The sequence below is a fragment of the Equus quagga genome, chromosome 11 (genome assembly GCF_021613505.1).
Source record: "Equus quagga isolate Etosha38 chromosome 11, UCLA_HA_Equagga_1.0, whole genome shotgun sequence".
In the NCBI taxonomy this organism is placed as follows: domain Eukaryota; kingdom Metazoa; phylum Chordata; class Mammalia; order Perissodactyla; family Equidae; genus Equus; species Equus quagga.
Genome location: NC_060277.1, coordinates 26,191,905 through 26,208,979, shown reverse-complemented (window position 1 = coordinate 26,208,979; position 17,075 = coordinate 26,191,905). Strand labels below are relative to the sequence as shown.

Here is a 17,075-nt window from a genome sequence, read left to right as displayed (position 1 = left end):
GCACGGAATAGTCAGTGAAGGTTCAGGTGTGAGGCAGGTGCGAACAGAGAGCTCCGGCAGAGGCCGGCTGAGACTCAGGTGTGGAGAGAACTGAGGACTCACCTCAGGACTGGAGTGCAAGGCGGAGTGTCTAGTTGCTAGGGTTGAAGGATAGGAACCCATTCATTCATTCATTGACTCACCATTTATGGAGCCGTCAAAATATGCCAGGCACCAGACGAGGCTCTAGAGATCTGCAGGGGACTGGAACACAGTTTAGGCGCTCAGGGACTTCACAGATGAGTGGGGAGGCAGACATCTAGATGGTCATGACACAATGCAATAGACAGATATACAGGGACAGAGGGGCTCAGAGCCCAGGTTAGGACCAGGAGGAAAAGGTCTCCAATGGCTTCCTAAAGAACTGCAGTCAGAGTGAAGTCTTAAAGGATGCATAAGAATTTTCCAAGAGAAGTGGAGAGGAGAGACAGAATCTGGTTTACCCTGAGAACATGGGGTAAAAGACGAGAACCCAGTAGAAAGGAACTGGACATTTAGTGATGAGGAGTTGGGCCACCGAGAAGGTAATAACTGGGCAGTGACTCAAGTGGAATCAGGAGCTACTCTCTAGGGCTCCCCAGGTTATTCCAGCCCAGGGCCAGCACTGGCTGAACTCCACTGAGGGACAAAGAAACCAGGCTGACCTTTAGTCCAGTTCACAAAGATGTTCGCAATACACTGAAAGGCAGCCTGTGACAGCCGTCTGAGCTTCCCTAAGAGAATGTGTGTGGGTATTTGAAAAAGGAAGGATAGACCAGAAATGGGATATCAGAAAATGAAATGCTAGGAGTTTTCAGAAGTGGTGTCCCTGTGCTTTTATCTTGAATTTTGAAAAGAAATTCTATTGTTTCTGGTTCAAAAAAATAGCTATAAAATATAAATTTTTTTTCTCTACGACTATTCATCCCAAAACTTATTCCCACAACTTTGAGATGCACTATTTTTTATGTTCCCAAGTCTAGTAATGACACCACATGTGTGAGCTGACATGGCTACATCTGTTGCAGCGTTGGAAAGCTAAGTCTGGAAGCTCTCCTCCCGCTCTGATTCCAGGCACAGCCTTCCCTTCTTTTCAAAAGAAATTGGGAAATCACAATGACACGGAGGCGTAAACGCCCATTCATCACAGGAGGTATTAACTCCAAAGCCTCGTTATCTTTGCACTTAAATGGCAACAGTGTTAACCTTTTGATGAGTCAGAAACTCTCACTTTTCTGGGGTAGGTCAGTGGAGCTGTTTTTAGAATGTTCCACATTTTCTAAAGGAGCCCTCCAGAGGAGAAAGAATACTGATCTGTTTGAATATGCACATGGCACCATGGCTTTGGCCCAACGGAAGAAGTGAGCTCTTTGAAAGAGAACTAAGGTCTGTTCGATGTAAGATTGAAAATAAAAAAGTGAATTAGTGGTGATTCACAGGGAAAGAGAGGTGAATACAAAGTTTAAGCCAGAGGTTTTGGAAGCAGGGAGGCAATTAGTGTAAGTTTCTCACGTAATCTAATATTTATTCAGATGCTAGGCACCAAACGAAAACAGATGCATGACAGCAAGATGGGGAAATCCCCTTGCAGTTTAACTGAAGGATTTTTATCTTTATTTCTATTTTATGGCAAGAAGTGAAGTCTTCTTAGAATAAATAGATCAAAAATGTACCTTTGGTTTGACAATTACATTTGTAGTAAAATGCAAAAAATTGTTTCCTATTTGCTTTTCCCCTTCGTTGGCATAAATATCTAGTGTATTAGTCAGAATAAAGCTGTTGAGAATAAGACACATGGAGACAGTTAGTTCGTCATAACATGTCTTGACATTCCTTCTATCAGAACCGGTCACTCCAGAACAAAGTCAGACATCAGCACAGGTCTCCCGGCCCCAGTGGCTACCAAGAGCTGGCAGTGGGGTGGTCGGCCCCGAGACAGGCAATTAGAGAAGGCATCGTCTGCAGGGAATTTAAGAACAATAATAAAACCAGCTGAAAGTCAGTCTGCTTTATGTTATTACTATGAGCGGTGATTCTGAACATCTTCAGGGTTCGCACACCCCTCCCTGCGGGGGTCATGGGCTCCTTCTGTGCACCCCCCTTGATACGCCATTGTCTGCCACTCAAAATGGGGCAGATGCAGAATAAAGCGCCGGCTTCCGTATATAAGAGGTTATTAAGCGTTCTGAAAGGATTCTGCATGTGGCATAAGGAAGTTCCTCTGGACTTTGTCTAACTTTGCCACCCAGTTGCTGTGGAAGGATAATAGAGCTCATTCCTGCAGAGCATCAGCTATGCACCAGGCAGTGGCGGGGCCTGAAGATCCAGTGATGAGGAACCAGACACCATCCCTGCCCTTAGGAAGCTTACATTCTAGTGGGGGAGACAAGAATCACACCAACCAGTGTAAGGTTGTGCCTGTGTCAAGTCTAAGAGAGGAGATATTTGACTTGGTTAGAGAGGTTCAGGGACGCCTTTTTAAAGAAGTGGTATAGTAGTTCTTTCAGGATTATTTGTCACACCAGAAACTAAAAATAAATAAACAAATAAAGAGAAGTTTTTGCCTACAAGCAGCTGGCCATGTAATCTCTTGAATCTTTAGAGTAAGACCCATCTCAGGGGCCACATCCTGTGTCCTCCTAGCGTTGCATAGTGGTTCACTCCATTGGGCTTGGGACGTGGTTAGGGACTATTCTGCCAACTCTGCCAAGGGCCTCCTTTTGCTCGCGGTAGGCACTCTCCTTAGATCAATGATTCTCAGCCCTGTCTGTACGTTATAGTCACCCATGTCCAGGCCCTGCCCTGGGCCAAAGAAATCAGAACCCTGGAAAGCTGAGGGAGAGGGGGAGGTCAGGCACCAACATGTTAAAAAACCAACCCCCGTGATTCTAATATGCAGCCAGCGTAGAGAACTATTGCCTTAGATGAATGCACTTAATTTCTCTTAGTCTGGTGATAATAATTTAAAAACTTACATGAAACAACTTCCTAAGGCAAAGGGAGTTACTTTGTTGAGAGTATGGGAGCGCTTGTGTGCACACATGTGAGGGTGATGGTGCTGGGTCTCCTGGCACGTTGTGTGCTTTCCATCTCTGCGGCATGTGGTGGAAACACAGCAAATGACTGGAGGAAGGAATTTCTTGGACGCTGGAATCAGATTGCTTGTCAGAGGCGGCCCCTTCCCAGGGCCGTGTAGTTTGATGCAGAGGCAAATATACAGCTCAATAAAGAAGCAGATTTCTGGCTTTCTCTGTCTACTTCCAATCCCCCCGATTCCCCTCTCCTTTCTCTTCCACTGCTGCTTTATTTAACCTTATAAATTATGAGGCTTTATATGAAATCTATAGCCCCTTTGAGGAAGCACATTCAAATCATAGATAATAGGATTTTTTTTGTCCTTTAAAAACATAAAAAGCATTGTGAGCACCTTACATGTAAGTGGAATGAATGTATTTTTTCCACTAATGTTGAAAATATCCCCAGGCATCTGGTGTGTATGAATGTGTATACATAGAACATGCATAATAAACACATTCCACCTTATGAATATTTATACACAAGATACATATATATTGAATATAGACATACATATGTAAATAGTAGCCCTTGTAAACTATATGCAAAGCGTGTTTCCAAGCATATGCATCATAGTGCATCAGGAATATAATAAACCTCCCACCAAGTTTAGCATATTTTGAGGTGGCATTTTCTACAGAGTTGTTTATGGTAGGGTCTAGTTACTGTCCATGTATGGGGTTTTTTTTCATCACTTAAATGTTTGTTAAGTACCAACTAAAAGTAAGGCCCTGTGCATGGCAGAATATGAAAGATGAAATAGATGTGGCCCTTTCTTCAAGAGACCTGTACCTCACAGAGTGGCTTCAAATTCAGTTATGAAGACTGTAACATCATTGCTGCCCATTGGCATCTTACTGCTTTCTCATGGCTGCCTTTTATTTATACACTCCACTTTAAAACGGGTCCCATTTAAGGCTGTATTAACTTACACCCTGATGTAGCTGCAGAGTCGAACTGACGCAGAGAGAAGGAAAACCACTGGTTTCAGTGCCTTGATAGCCATTGGACATGAACAATACTTACACTTTTTTCTTTGTCACATATGGTCCAAACCCATGACTGCATTTTTATTTTACTCTGATTTGGCAGGAAGAAAAGGTACAATAAAAAGGTACCAAATCCCAGAGAGGTTCATAAATCTCAAAAATGAAACTGAAACAGAGCAATCTCTTCTCCCACAAACTTCTTGTAACCCAGATATTACTGCCCATGATGTTCCGCTTCCAAATTCCATCCAGTTCCCTCCCTGCATTAAGTAGCAGAAACCTTTATCGAAAGACAAGCGATACATTCTAAAACGTACAAAATATGGATTCCGTTCTAAAATGACAATCCCCAGTCTAGCCGAGGAGCTCTGAGTGACACTTGTCGGCGGGCAGGTCTCACTCCATTAAAGGAGAAACAATACATAAGCGCTGTCATTGCTATGCCACAGACGTATGCTCATTGTTTTCTCCCCCTCGATCCATACATCACAACAGGTAGTTCTCAGCTGTTCCCCTGGTGCCAGACATACATTTTATCTAAAGAGACAGCAGACAGAACTACCTGCTGCTTCCTGTGCGGCTCTCCCTGTGTTTCTCTCCTTTTTCCTACTTCACTTGGGCTTTTTAAAATCAGCTGGCAGGGAGCCAGGAGCTCATCATTTTAATGCAGTGCAAAATGGAATATGCATAATTATATGCAAGCCATATGTGAGGGAGACAGCTCAGCTGTGAATTTCAGGAGGCCAGGAAAGAGAGAGCAGTTAGGGCTAAGATGAGATGAGAGCAGAGCGGAGTGCAAGTGTCACCCAAATGAATGGTTTAATGAGTGTGCTCCGGACACGCTTCCTTTCACCTACCTCTCCCTTCTCTCCAACTCCAAACCAGAAACCGATGGAGATTAGAAAGAGAAGACTATGCAAGCGGTATTGCTAATGGGTTCTGTTAATGTCTCCATTTAAACTTCAGCTTTCTTAATTAACAGTGTAGATCAAAATAACCAGTAACTTTTAATGCAGCTTCTTAATTAAATCTATTTTTTTTTACTGCATTTGATTGAAGAGTCATTGTTCTTACTAGATCATTGCTCCTTTCAGATCTTTATTTAAAAATTGAGGGGAATCAGTTTATCTCTAATAGTATTACAATGCAAAATATAACTATGCAAATTGCTTTTCTTATGGCCTTGCTATTAGAATTTTTTAAAAGTGCATTATCTAGAGATTGCTTAAGCATGCCAAAAAGTTTAAACACGTATGTATGTCATATAATCTGAAATGTGCACCGAAAGTCGCTGGAAGACTAAAGTGGTGGTCATTTCCAACAAAATTATTCGATTTTGGTTTTTGCTTCGTATCATTTAAAATATTACACCACAATGAATTTGCATGTTCAAACTAAACTATGCAAAGAAAAATAAATCCCAAATTTTGATATCTAAAAGGCGTACTGCGTATTTAAACAAACTTCTTAATGATGTTGTTATTTCTGGATTCCCGTTTGTTTAATGATCTGAGCTGTTATGCTTTTAGCTTTTTTTTTCTTCCATTATTTGTAAGTCCCTAAATAGGCCATTATATTTCCCTTCAGGCTAGAGATGAAGATGGACATGCTGAAAATTTCCCCCAGCAGCACTATGCTAAGGAAACTCCAAGGCTTGCCTTCAAGAATAACTGCGAACTACTTGTAAGAATAACATACTTACAACAAGTCTAGAATGTTACTTTAGCACAGTGAAAACAGTTTTTGAAAGGGTTTGTTCATTATTACATAATTTATGAAGTATTATAGTTTTTCTGTATAGAGTTCTAAATGCTGATTCTGATATCACTGAATATTAATTATACAATCTCAAATTGTTTGCACCTCTTTTATATCTGATTATAGAGCTTGAATGGCCCTGTCTTTATTAGCTTGGTTTGTATCGTAGTTTATAAGCATCCATTTGGAGAATGGCTAGTAAAGTTAAAAATACAGAGAAAGACAGTTGATATATGTAGCTTGGAAAAAAACCTCAACAATCACCACCCTGCCCCCCGCTTCCTAATTGTACACTATTTTAAGAGACGACATGGTAATATTTTGTTCTGCTAGGAAAGATAGCGGAGTTGACACGCAGTACTCCCTTTAGAATTCAAGTATTCCTACACTTTCTTGCCAAACTCAATCAGGCATTTTCATCTCTCCTCTGTGGAAGAAGTCAAAGCAGCGACAGGATGCGGGGATGTTTACGAGTCGTGAGAGAGAGCATATCAGCTGTGACAGGACTCTGTTCCAACGAGGGTTAATCTGCTGTTCATTTTAGCATTTACAACGAGACGAGATGAAAAGCAAGCAGGAATGCCTATTATATTTCTATTAAATGAATCTCTTGGGACCTAATGTTCTTGATTAGCTTTTGAAAATGAGTGCTCCGCAATGCGTTTTCTGTTTACCTAAAGTAAACAGAGAATGAATTGTCATTTATTTAGAGATTCAAACATTGCTTTTGAAAATGAAACTTTATGAGGGATCTAGCGATGTTGTCCCTAAATGTTCTTTTCTTTTCAATTGCATTAAAGCAAAACATTTGCTCCAACTCAATGAAAACACTGAAAGGGAATGAGGATGCTCAGTTGCTACATTTTGAGGTAGTCTCCTTTCTGTTTAGCTTTTTGGTCGAGTACAGTCCAGCTCTGCCAGGTCTCTGCGTTAGGAAATCCCACATGTAACAGTCTTTGGACTTAGCTTTGATACCAACTGTTCCTTAAAAACAAAGAATCCAAAGAGCAGGAGAAGTGAGAAAAATACAGTTCTTACCCATTCTAGCCGCAGTAGCTAGATGTTGGCGGCAAGAAACTTCTTCTCCCGCTCCACAGGCTGCACGGTTACAATAGCACCACTCATTCTGGGTGTAGCTCCTTGACCAACCCATCCACAGGCACATTTGCCGCTGATGAATGCAATTTTTTCTCTAAAAATTTAACTCACCTTATATTTTATCTTTGGGCTTTTAAACTTCCAGGCCTGCTAGCATTACCTATTTTGGGGAAAACCTTTCCATTCGTTTCTGTTTTAAGGTTTCACTCCATAACTATGGTTATCCAGCAGAAGACCGTAGAGGCCATTTATGCTATGTTTTGGTATCAAAATGCTTTTGGGAATAGCTCACTTCTTTTTAGAGAAATTGTTAAAAGAAATATGCCATGTTCGATTTTTTTTTTCTATTTATTGGAAAAGTGAACATACTTGAGTCTTGTCTGGGGTCACTTTGCACTGGAGGAAGTAAAACGTATATGTGAACATCTTTTTCCAGCTGTCTTTAGAGAAAATATATGATGAGTCATTGCTGTGCTTAAACACAATATTGGGTTGGCAGTAGTTTTGAGAGATTGGTACAATCTTTGTCCTTCTAGTCACTGTTAGAAATGCTTTATTTTGGTCAGCATACTTTCTTGTGATAAAAGAGAAAAACCGAGAAAGCTTATTTCTCCAAAGAGAAATTTAATTTTTTTCAGCTGCAAGAGAAGCGATGGTGTTTGGCTGGTTATGAAGCCCTGAGAAGTTATGCTTCTATGTGACAGAGGCTTGTTCATTCTTAAGAGAGAAATAGGAAGTCCTTGGAGTTTTCTTAGCGCAGCTTAGAGCAAATTTTAGAAGACTCCGTGAGAGAAGATGGCAAGCTCTGCTCCAAAGTGCTTTCTTAGCTTAAGGGTGGTCTGCCATCTTGTGTGGTTCGCTGCAGCGAGAGCAGTGGTGGGTTTAGAGACTGGGGGAGTCTTGTAAGGGATGCTGCTGGCTCTAGGGAGAAAGCATTGAGGGCGCGTTTACTTCTAGGCTCCCAGGTAATGGGGACACATGACTGGCAGGCTAACCCCTTGGATCACAGGTGTGACAGAACGTGCCCTGTCCAGGCAGACAAGACATTGCTTCTGACTTTATTACTGACTGTTGATTGTCTCTGCCCTCCCCCCACACCCCCAGCCTCTGATTCTTTGAAGAGGGAGGAATATTAAGTAACCTACACAAAAGCAAAGTAAAATCGATGCCTGGAATACACAAGTCGTGTAATCAGAAGGCACTGACAAAGAAAGCATTGGCTGATAGAAAAATCTGCCGTGCGACTGTAGATTTCCTGTAGGGTATTGATTTTTCCGTTTAAATCCCAAACTGTGATCTATGCCTTCACACAATGTACAACACAGATGACTAGATATTTAGCTTGGTGGCCAAAATTCTTTGGTTGGTGATTTTGCAGCAGTTTCCTTATGCTTTCTATTAATTTTGAAAATGCAAGGCTGTCAAGATGAGTGACATTAGATAAAACTTGAGTACTATTTGATATATCACAATTCAAGGTGGCCCTGTCTACCTCTTCACAGATAGGTATGTACACACGCACACACACACTCACACATATCCCCCCGCCCCAGGGTATTTTGTTGGCATATCTAAATTTATGACCAAAGCAAATAACTTTCAATAGAAGAAAACACAGGAAATACACATCATGTTAACACTACAGCAACATGACTTATGAGAGCCCAGAAGAAGGAACATTTAGAGCCAGCCATGGGCAACTAACCCTTGCCCCAAATTCCAACTCCATTGCTGGTCCCTTTACTGCTATTGCCTCATTCTTTTGGAACTAAAAGGCCTTCTGATTTCCCCTATGAAAATGCTCAGTATCGATGGTGGGAGTTGGGTAAAGGACTAGTGTGAGAGGACCTTAGTCACATTATGAGCTCACACCTGCTTATCAGCCAGTACTTTCTCAGTCCTTGAAAGCAGGCTGGGAGTAAGACCTTGCAGAAATATAGCATGAGCTGGGTCCTTGGAAGGGGAAAGACCAAAAGCTAGAAGAAGAGGAATATTGAGAGGGTTTGGGGGAAGGAACTGAAGTCAGTTGAGCCTTCTCCCCAAGCGTTCTTAGGGCCCGTCCAGAGAACATCACTGTATTCAGGAGGAAGGTCACAATAGAGTCAAAGAAGAGCAGCAAATAAAGTAGTGTAATCTGGTTGGAAAGAAACCAGGTTTAGGAAGTCTGAAAGGGGAAATAAGAGAAAGGAAACTTGGGGGAGAATCAGCCTGTCTTCCTCGGTTCCAGAGTCCCAGGCCATCATGTAGACAAAGTCTGACTCCCTTTGGCTTTTCTTCAGGCTGCTAGAGGTGGGGGTTTGCAGAGGGAGGGAGAGGGGCCCGCAGCTGGGAGGCTAAATAAAAATAGCATTGGGGAAGAATTCTTTCTGGTCACTTACAATGCCACTGTAGGGAGAAGATGAAAACTATTTTAGCGTTGTGGCCTTGTGAACAGAGATGGTGGGAGGAGAGGTGCTTAGGCAGCTCTTCTGTGGGCTGATGTGTTCATCTCATTTCCTCTTGGAGGCAGACAGGTGGATTATGAGAGTTGGACCTAGGCCTTAGGCAGAGCTGCTCTGTATTAATGCAGTGTTCAATTAACAAGACATTATTGAGCATCTTCTAGAAGGCATTGTACTAGACAGCGCTTGGAGGGGACACAAAATAGAAAAAGACATAGTCCCTTTCCTGTGGGGGCTCACAATTCAGTAGGAAGAATAGGCATATACAGTATGGTTGTCGTTGGGAATGTGGGTTCTCAGGTCTTCCTGAAGGTTAGAATTTTGCCCCAGCTTGACTTTAATTTATACTATGTCACTCTGGTGGTTTAGGTAAGGATCATAGGCACAAAGGTGTAAAGTTTATGGCGATACAGCTGGCATCACATCACCTTATATCCCTGTTTTACCTCTTGGACCCCTCCGAGCTTCAGATCTTCACCTGTAAACGATGATAATAAAAGGTAATAACCTCAGAGGATATTGTAAGGATTGAAAGTGATGACCTATTTAAAGTGCCTGATATGTAGTAACATTCAGTACCTATTAGCTGCTATTATTATGATTCTTCTTAGTCTCATGATTGTTATCATTACACAGTGAGCTGTGCCCTAGGAGAGCACTAGCAAAGTTCTAGAGTACAAGGAAGAAGAGAGAATTTCCATGCAGTCATTAGAGACTTAACAAAGAAGGATACCTTCGGTCTAGGCCTTACATGGGTTGGATTTTGATAGGTCAGAGCTGGGTGTAAGGGAAGGGGGCATTCCAAGTGGAAGGAAGTAGCATGGGAAAAGGCAAGGAGGTGGGAAGGTACAGGCCAGGTGAACCATACCTCAGTTGGCATCTAAGTTGGCTGGAGCATAGAGTACCTGAAGGATACAGGGTGAGCTGGCAGGTGGCCCATTTGCAGAGGTCTCAATAACTGACACCCTCCTATCAAGTCTGGCCTTTAGTAGATCTGCTTCATGGAAATTCCTAGTACTTCTATAGATTAAAAAAAATTACTATGGAAAATTTCTAACATACACAAAAGTAGTGAGAGTCATAATGAACCCCATATACTTATCACCCAGCTTCAACAATGATCAACTATTAATCTTACTACATCTATCCCTTTACCCTCTACCCACCCCACCCTTTTATTCTGCAGGAGTATTACGAAACAAATGTGCTTTTATGTTTGTTTGTTTGTGAAGACTTTAGTACTCTCCTTTCTGGCTAGAGAGAATCCATTGACACTGATTAGATTGGGAATTGGAACCTTGGGACTATGTATACATAAAAGACTCTTGGTTACACAGTGCACTCTTCCCCTCTACTCAGCACAGCCTTGTAAGGCTTGGACGATCAGATCCAGTTTAAAAAGCCCTTAAGGTGAAAAACACAGCACAACACCACTGATGGTTGAGTCTTCTCTGCTCTCAGGCCCCTAGTTTTAAATGTATTTATTTAACAATAAGATTAGATCTCTTTGCAACCCAGCCCAGCGCACCAGTACATGTTGGCCTCATCACAGTAATGAGGGGAAATTTCTCGATTGCTGTCAGATACTAACTATTGCTACGACTTTCCTGCTAGATCATAGAGACTTAATGAGAACCCCCAAAGGGGTGATAGAAACTGCCACGTTTCACTTGAAACTTGATAGGCTTTTCAAAAGAGGTATAACTGACCAAAGACCCTCCCGTGAACACTATTGGTTGAACAGAAAGCCAGATTCGTGCCCCAGCTCAACTTGAATTTACACAGTTTCTGTGACGTTGCAGCTGAGCAGCAAGGCTCTGAGAATTAAAATTCATGGTGACACACTTGGACTTGCATGACATCAAATAAAATATCATATGATGTACGCATATATAGTACGCTGTGTGCCAGTTTCCTGAAATATTAACTGTAAAAGCCCCAAAGGTGCAAAATGACCCAGAAAACCCCAGGGGCTGGTTGCTGTCTAGAGAGAGTTGTCCTATCCCACCATTTTTTCCACCCACTCTCCGGATCCCTTTAGTCTGGGGCTACTCCTGTGCTCTTAAAGTTTTTTGAACTACGTTTTAGAAAAATAGAACTTTGTAGAAGGAAAAGGACCAGTATTAGACTAAGCAAGGGGCCATTCCAATAGAGGGGGCACAATTATGCTCTCCAGCAAAATCATCTAGTCTTTAACACAGGCGGTAGGAGTGGATTCTGCTGGAGCTGTCCTGTTTCGCCTGCACATTCCTGTTTCCATCTGTCCTCTTGTTTCACCCTGCTCTCCAGCTGGGTCTGCTGTTCTCTCTCTTTTCAGCTTCTTGGCTTCCATTGCTGCCATGGTCTCGTGGTTCAGAGCCTTCTTCTCCTGTACAAAGACCCTCTGTACCAGTGTAGACCATCTCCCTTCAGCTCCCACCCAAGCAAACCCTATTTTAACTCTCTCTTCTTAGTTTCTTTATTTGGAGGAGAAGCCATCTGGGGGAGGACTAGAGTTCCCCAGCTTCTGCCCTGGTCTTCGGACTTGTCTTGGGGTTAGAGACCATTGATTTGATTGGAGACCGTTGGTCCCCAGCAAGCTCCCTTTTCCAAGGCACAGAATTCTTTGCCTTTCTAGTTTCAGGCCATTGCACAAATAGCTCAGAGGCATAATGGTTTGGTTTTCATGCTGGCTTCTAGTACATCATAGTGGTTCCTGGAGCCAGAGAGAGCTATCGAGGACCATGTGTTCTCCAAGGGAGACACTGGTGTGGTGGATAAGAGTGGATGTCCCGATCCCTGCTTTGCAGACATGCCGGCTGTGGAACCTGGGCAAGTTTCTTGCTTGCCCTGAGCCTCAGTGTCTTTATCAATAAAATGAGGATAAATACAGTACCTACTTCATAGAGTCGTTTTGGGGAGTAACCAAGAACATGTATATGAAGCACTTAGTATGCCTGGCACACAGTAGAAGTTCAATAAGCGATAGCCCTATTACTAATAAAATGGAGCTAGTTGGTGGTATTAGCTTAAAAAAAATCTTAAGGTAGGTACTGGGAGTACATGCTGTTATTCTCTAACTAGAGTCTCTTCCCAATTGGTTTGGATAGAAGTCCATATGTAATATTTTAATTTAGGACAAAGAACTTCAGAGAAAGCCTTGAGCATCCACCCACTTGACTATGCCGAGGGCACTAGAGATGCCTGTTGACTGCATAGCAGATGTTGCTGATTTGTGAGGTACTTTGATGTTGGAATACTTTTTTGAAGAATACAAAACTTCCAAAGAATAGTATGCTGTTGTAGTAAGGAGGTTGGACTGTTGAGCCAGACTATTTGGTTCATATTCAGGAATCTCTACCACTCCACCTACTGGCTGTGTGACCTTGGGCACATCACTGAATCTCTCTGTGTCCATGTCCTTGTCTGTAAAAATGAGGACAATAGTATCTATCCAGTAGGATTGGTGTGAGGTCTAAATAGATGAATACCCATAAGGTGCTTAGAACAATATTTGGCAAACAGTTGGCACTTAATCAATGTTGTTGTGATTATGATTATGCTTGTTTCTTCCAATGTTGCTTACTTTCAAGTGCATCACAGAATACCACTTGACCAAATTTTCTAGCAATAGATTGTCTAAAAGTCTTGAGTACGCACATTTGTGTGCAAAAGTCACAAAATTTCCTTGTGAACAGTGAGAGGGACAAGATACATTATGCAGATAATTCTTAGAGCTGAGCTTTTTTTTCTCTTTTTTTAAGTATAACTCTCAAGGAACACTCTACATGATCCAAGACTCCTTCATCTTGCCCTACCATTTAATAATAAAATTGTTAATCTTAGAAGTATACAACTAAGAAAAAAATGCAAAGCAAAGAAAAAAGTGTAATTTACACATGGAAATATCTACAGTAGCAAATGGATGGGCCTCTGATAAGCCTGCTAAGGGAAGGAGACAAGAAATCGTATTTTGTAGAGTGCCTCCAATGTCCCATCACTGTGCTCGGTCTTTATAGACCCTTTTTTAGACTCTTTATTCTCAATAACTTTGCTAAGTAGAAATTGTTATTTCCATTTTACAGATGGGGAAATTAAAATTCAGAGATGTTGTGTTTCTTGCCCATGGGGAGGAGAGGGGATTCAGTGAGCAGGCCCAGAAGCGAGGATTGACCATATCTCTCTGACGTGCTCAGGTCAACACACACTGCTGCCTTCTCAGGATAGGGACCAGGTCCGATCCATCCTTCCACCCCAGGGCTAGAGAAGGGGTTCAATCTATGTTTGTGAGATGAAGGAATTAAGAAGTTAATTCTGAATCACTCTTCCTAGCTAATTTATAGTATCAATTCTTTGGTAGAATTCTGAAGCCAGAAAGAACATCTCTGGGAATATTAGGAAGCAGAGTTTATTCAGAAAGTCATGTCAGTGTTTGAGAATTCCCAATGCATAATAAATTGTGGAGGAAGGAACCAAAGGATATATTTTTTAATTTGGTAGACTGTAGAAAATATATTTTTCAATGTGATATAAGCATTTGAGTATATTATTTTTTTAATCGGACAGCAATAAATTATGTATGATAAGTGCTAAGTCTTCTTTTGAGAATTTTGTTTAGTAAGGCCGTTTAAAAAAGGCTAGACCTCTTTTGATTTGGTATGGTTGTTTTCCTCGGAATGAAGTGATCTATTTCCTTCGAGACTTCTGGCCATCAAGTAGCATGCTGGAGTCAGGCGTCAGTCATATTTTCCCTCATTGTTTTAATTGCTAGAACTGAACAATTTACCTAAAATACCAAAGAGAATTCGCCTCTGATGGCTTCACGGAAACTCTAGGTCATATATCAAGCAAAACCAGAAAATCAGATAGGATATCAATTATCAATATAAAATTGCAGAAGTAACCAGCCAGAACTAATATTAATCAAATTCAGTCATGTGCTTGCTTTATGGCTAGAAGAACAAGCTAACGAAAGTCTCTTGGGAGGAAAAGGGAAAGGGTATAAAAATATTTGGAGTTGAGAAGAAAGACATATGTGAGTAATAAAAGAGGCAAGAAATTGGAGATGGGGATGTGGAGGTGATGAGGAACGGCAGAGAGGGAATTTTAAAAGGGAAGAAGGAAGATAGAAGCCAATGATTAAGCTGCAAATAGCAGGTTCAGGCAAACAAGTCTTTAAAATAATGTATTTTCTCATTGCATTTGGCTTGAAGTGTCTTTTGTACTTTGTACATTTGTACATTTCCTACTCTTCTGGTCTGAGGTGTCAGGCTTTCCTGGAGGGCTCTCTCCCAGCCCGTCCTCCCTACTGCATAGCCACAGACAACCAGGACTTGAGAGATCCTCTTTTCATTCCAGATGAGGCTCCCTTCTGCTAAGAGGCAGGAGCTTTGTCTTGTTCCTCGCTGTAACCTTGAGAACTATGGTTGGCCCATACCATATTTCGTGGATCCCAAGATGCACTTTTCCCCCGTAACATTTTAAAATCTCAGAAATGGGATCTTTAAATTGGCGGTATTTTTCCCTAGTGATTTAGAATAATGACATCTTAACAATCAGTGGTGATAAAGATTCAATGAACTGTAGTGGTTGGTAGTCAATAATTGTCAAATGAATGCGTGCAACACCATATTCCCCTGGTTCAAGTGCAGGTAAAAATGAAATCTTTATAGTTGGTTCTGGATTGTGGATTGGCCACTGACGGGGTGGAATGGAGGGTTGGCCTGTGGTTGTTTTGGCTGAGCATCTTACTGCTGTATACTTTCCCTCCAGTGGAGCTGATAGGTAGCTTTGTTCATTCTTCCAAAGTGAAATGTTGAACCAGTTAAGACATACCCCAAGCCAGGTTTAAAATAATAAGCAGTACTCTTGCCTTAATTATCCAGAAAATTGCTTACTGTTCTACTTTGGTTTGCATATCCATCAAGATTTCTCTTGAAAATTCATGAAGCTACGTTGGTAGTGTAGCAATGATTTCTTTTTCTCTCTTGATAGAACAAGCTATAGATTTCATTAGGATAAAGTATGTTTTTTATAAATTAGGATGCGCTAATCCATCATCATCACCATCACTGTCATCTCTTAGGGAGGATCCCAGTGTACAGAAAAAAAAGCACACATCAATACATTTCCTCCACTTCAGAATTTTTTAATCCACATGGAGGATATCAACTTGTATAGGTTAAGTTATACCCTAAACTTAACTATGTGAAATACTCTGCGGTTCTGTAGCGTTCAGGTCTCCATATAGTTTGGTTTCCTTTGAATGGAAAATTTGAATCTGATTCTGATATTGCAGCCGGATCTGTTATACACTTATTTGTATGAACAAGGAGGGGAAAAACCATGTAAACATTTTTAAGTCTCAAAGCCTGAGATGGGAAAGGAGGCAATATTTAAATGTGCTAGGGTAAAGGCTTTCCCATGAAAAGTGTCCAGATTATTATGATATGTGAAATACTTTGGGGGCCTCCATTATATAACCATTTCCATCAGTGGTGTTTTTAACTTCTAAATTGTCTGATAAATGTGTAAGGGCATTCCCAGGGAATTAAACACCATTTTTGGCTTAGAGAAATATTTATATATTTTTCAGAGAGCTTGAATTTTGAAAGTATGCAACATCATTGCATATATACACATATAAATTACAACATGTGAAGGCAAATTTATATATCCTATGTAGAAATGTGGTTGTGTATATAAAGGAAAATGAAAATAAACTAGAGCATTACAAAAGTGCTATGAGCCTATGGCATTTAATGCATCTCGATCATTTATGCAGTATTTTTTTAATAACAATTTGATGTTTACATATGAATACAGAAAAATAACATGGAAAAATAAAGTTGTAATGAAATTTTTATTTTCCTTTCTCCTTAGCATTTTGATTTTTAAACAATGTTCTGACTGTCATCAAATCAGCCAAGCTGAAAATTGAGCTGCATCAGTGGAGAAAGTCAGTCTTGATAATTCAAACCCAAAAGACCTTTTCTTGAGGGATATATTCTCTCTGGTTTATTTGGTCTGAATAGTGTCTTATATCTCTAATTTATCTTTGGTATACACTGCATGAAAACAATGGCTATAATGCAATGCAATGTCTATAAAGATTTAAGACCTTTTTGAAAATCTGGGTATTTAGTGTCATGAACATATCTCAAGAAGTGGAATTAATATGAGAGTAGGTGGTTATGGGGTGTGTATATGACCTGGAATTTAAAGACATTTGTCTTTTAACTGACATGCATTGATTGAGTGCCTACTGTCTTCCCAGTGCTGTGCTTAGAAGTCATGTGTTACAGTGCAAAGTATAAAATGTGGAGCCTTCTCATAAGGCGTTTACAAACTGTGCTTCTATGAACAATGAAACTCCGGTGTAGAGTAAGGTGCCAGATGGGGTGGTATGATGATTACAGAATAGAAATATTAAAGTTTTATGTGTGCAAGAAGGAAATAAAGGGTCATTTAGTGCGGAAGAGAGGATGGGCTGGAGTCATCAGGATTAGATCCTCAGAGGAGGGGGGTCCTGGACTGGGCCTTGGAGGGTGGGTGGGGAATGGATGGGGTCCCAGAGAAAGAGAAGACTGTGGGCGGAATGATGGTGAAGGAGGTGAGCAGCGAGTACTTGGGGGACCAGTTGAGAGACTGCCTGGCCTGGCATCCTTTTGGGAGTGGTGAGAATAGAGGTAACTCTGTAGGTTGTGGTCAGATAATA

At 41.1% G+C, this 17,075-nt stretch overlaps 1 protein-coding gene across 7 annotated transcripts in view; it reads left to right on the top strand.

Annotated features, from left to right (window-relative positions):
- SOBP (sine oculis binding protein homolog) overlaps window positions 1-17,075 on the top strand; it is a 156,340-nt gene that overhangs the window by 83,799 nt on the left and 55,466 nt on the right. For 6 of the 7 annotated variants that reach the window (XR_006890794.1, XR_006890793.1, XM_046677253.1 and 3 more), the window contains one exon: window positions 5,670-5,765. The exons of the other annotated variant lie outside the window; for it this stretch is intronic. Coding sequence is in view for 4 of the 6 variants with exons in the window: in XM_046677253.1 (XP_046533209.1) it covers window positions 5,670-5,765 (96 nt within the window). In the remaining 2 variants the exon portion in view is untranslated. The remainder of the gene's footprint in view (window positions 1-5,669; window positions 5,766-17,075) is intronic. 7 annotated transcript variants of the gene reach the window in all.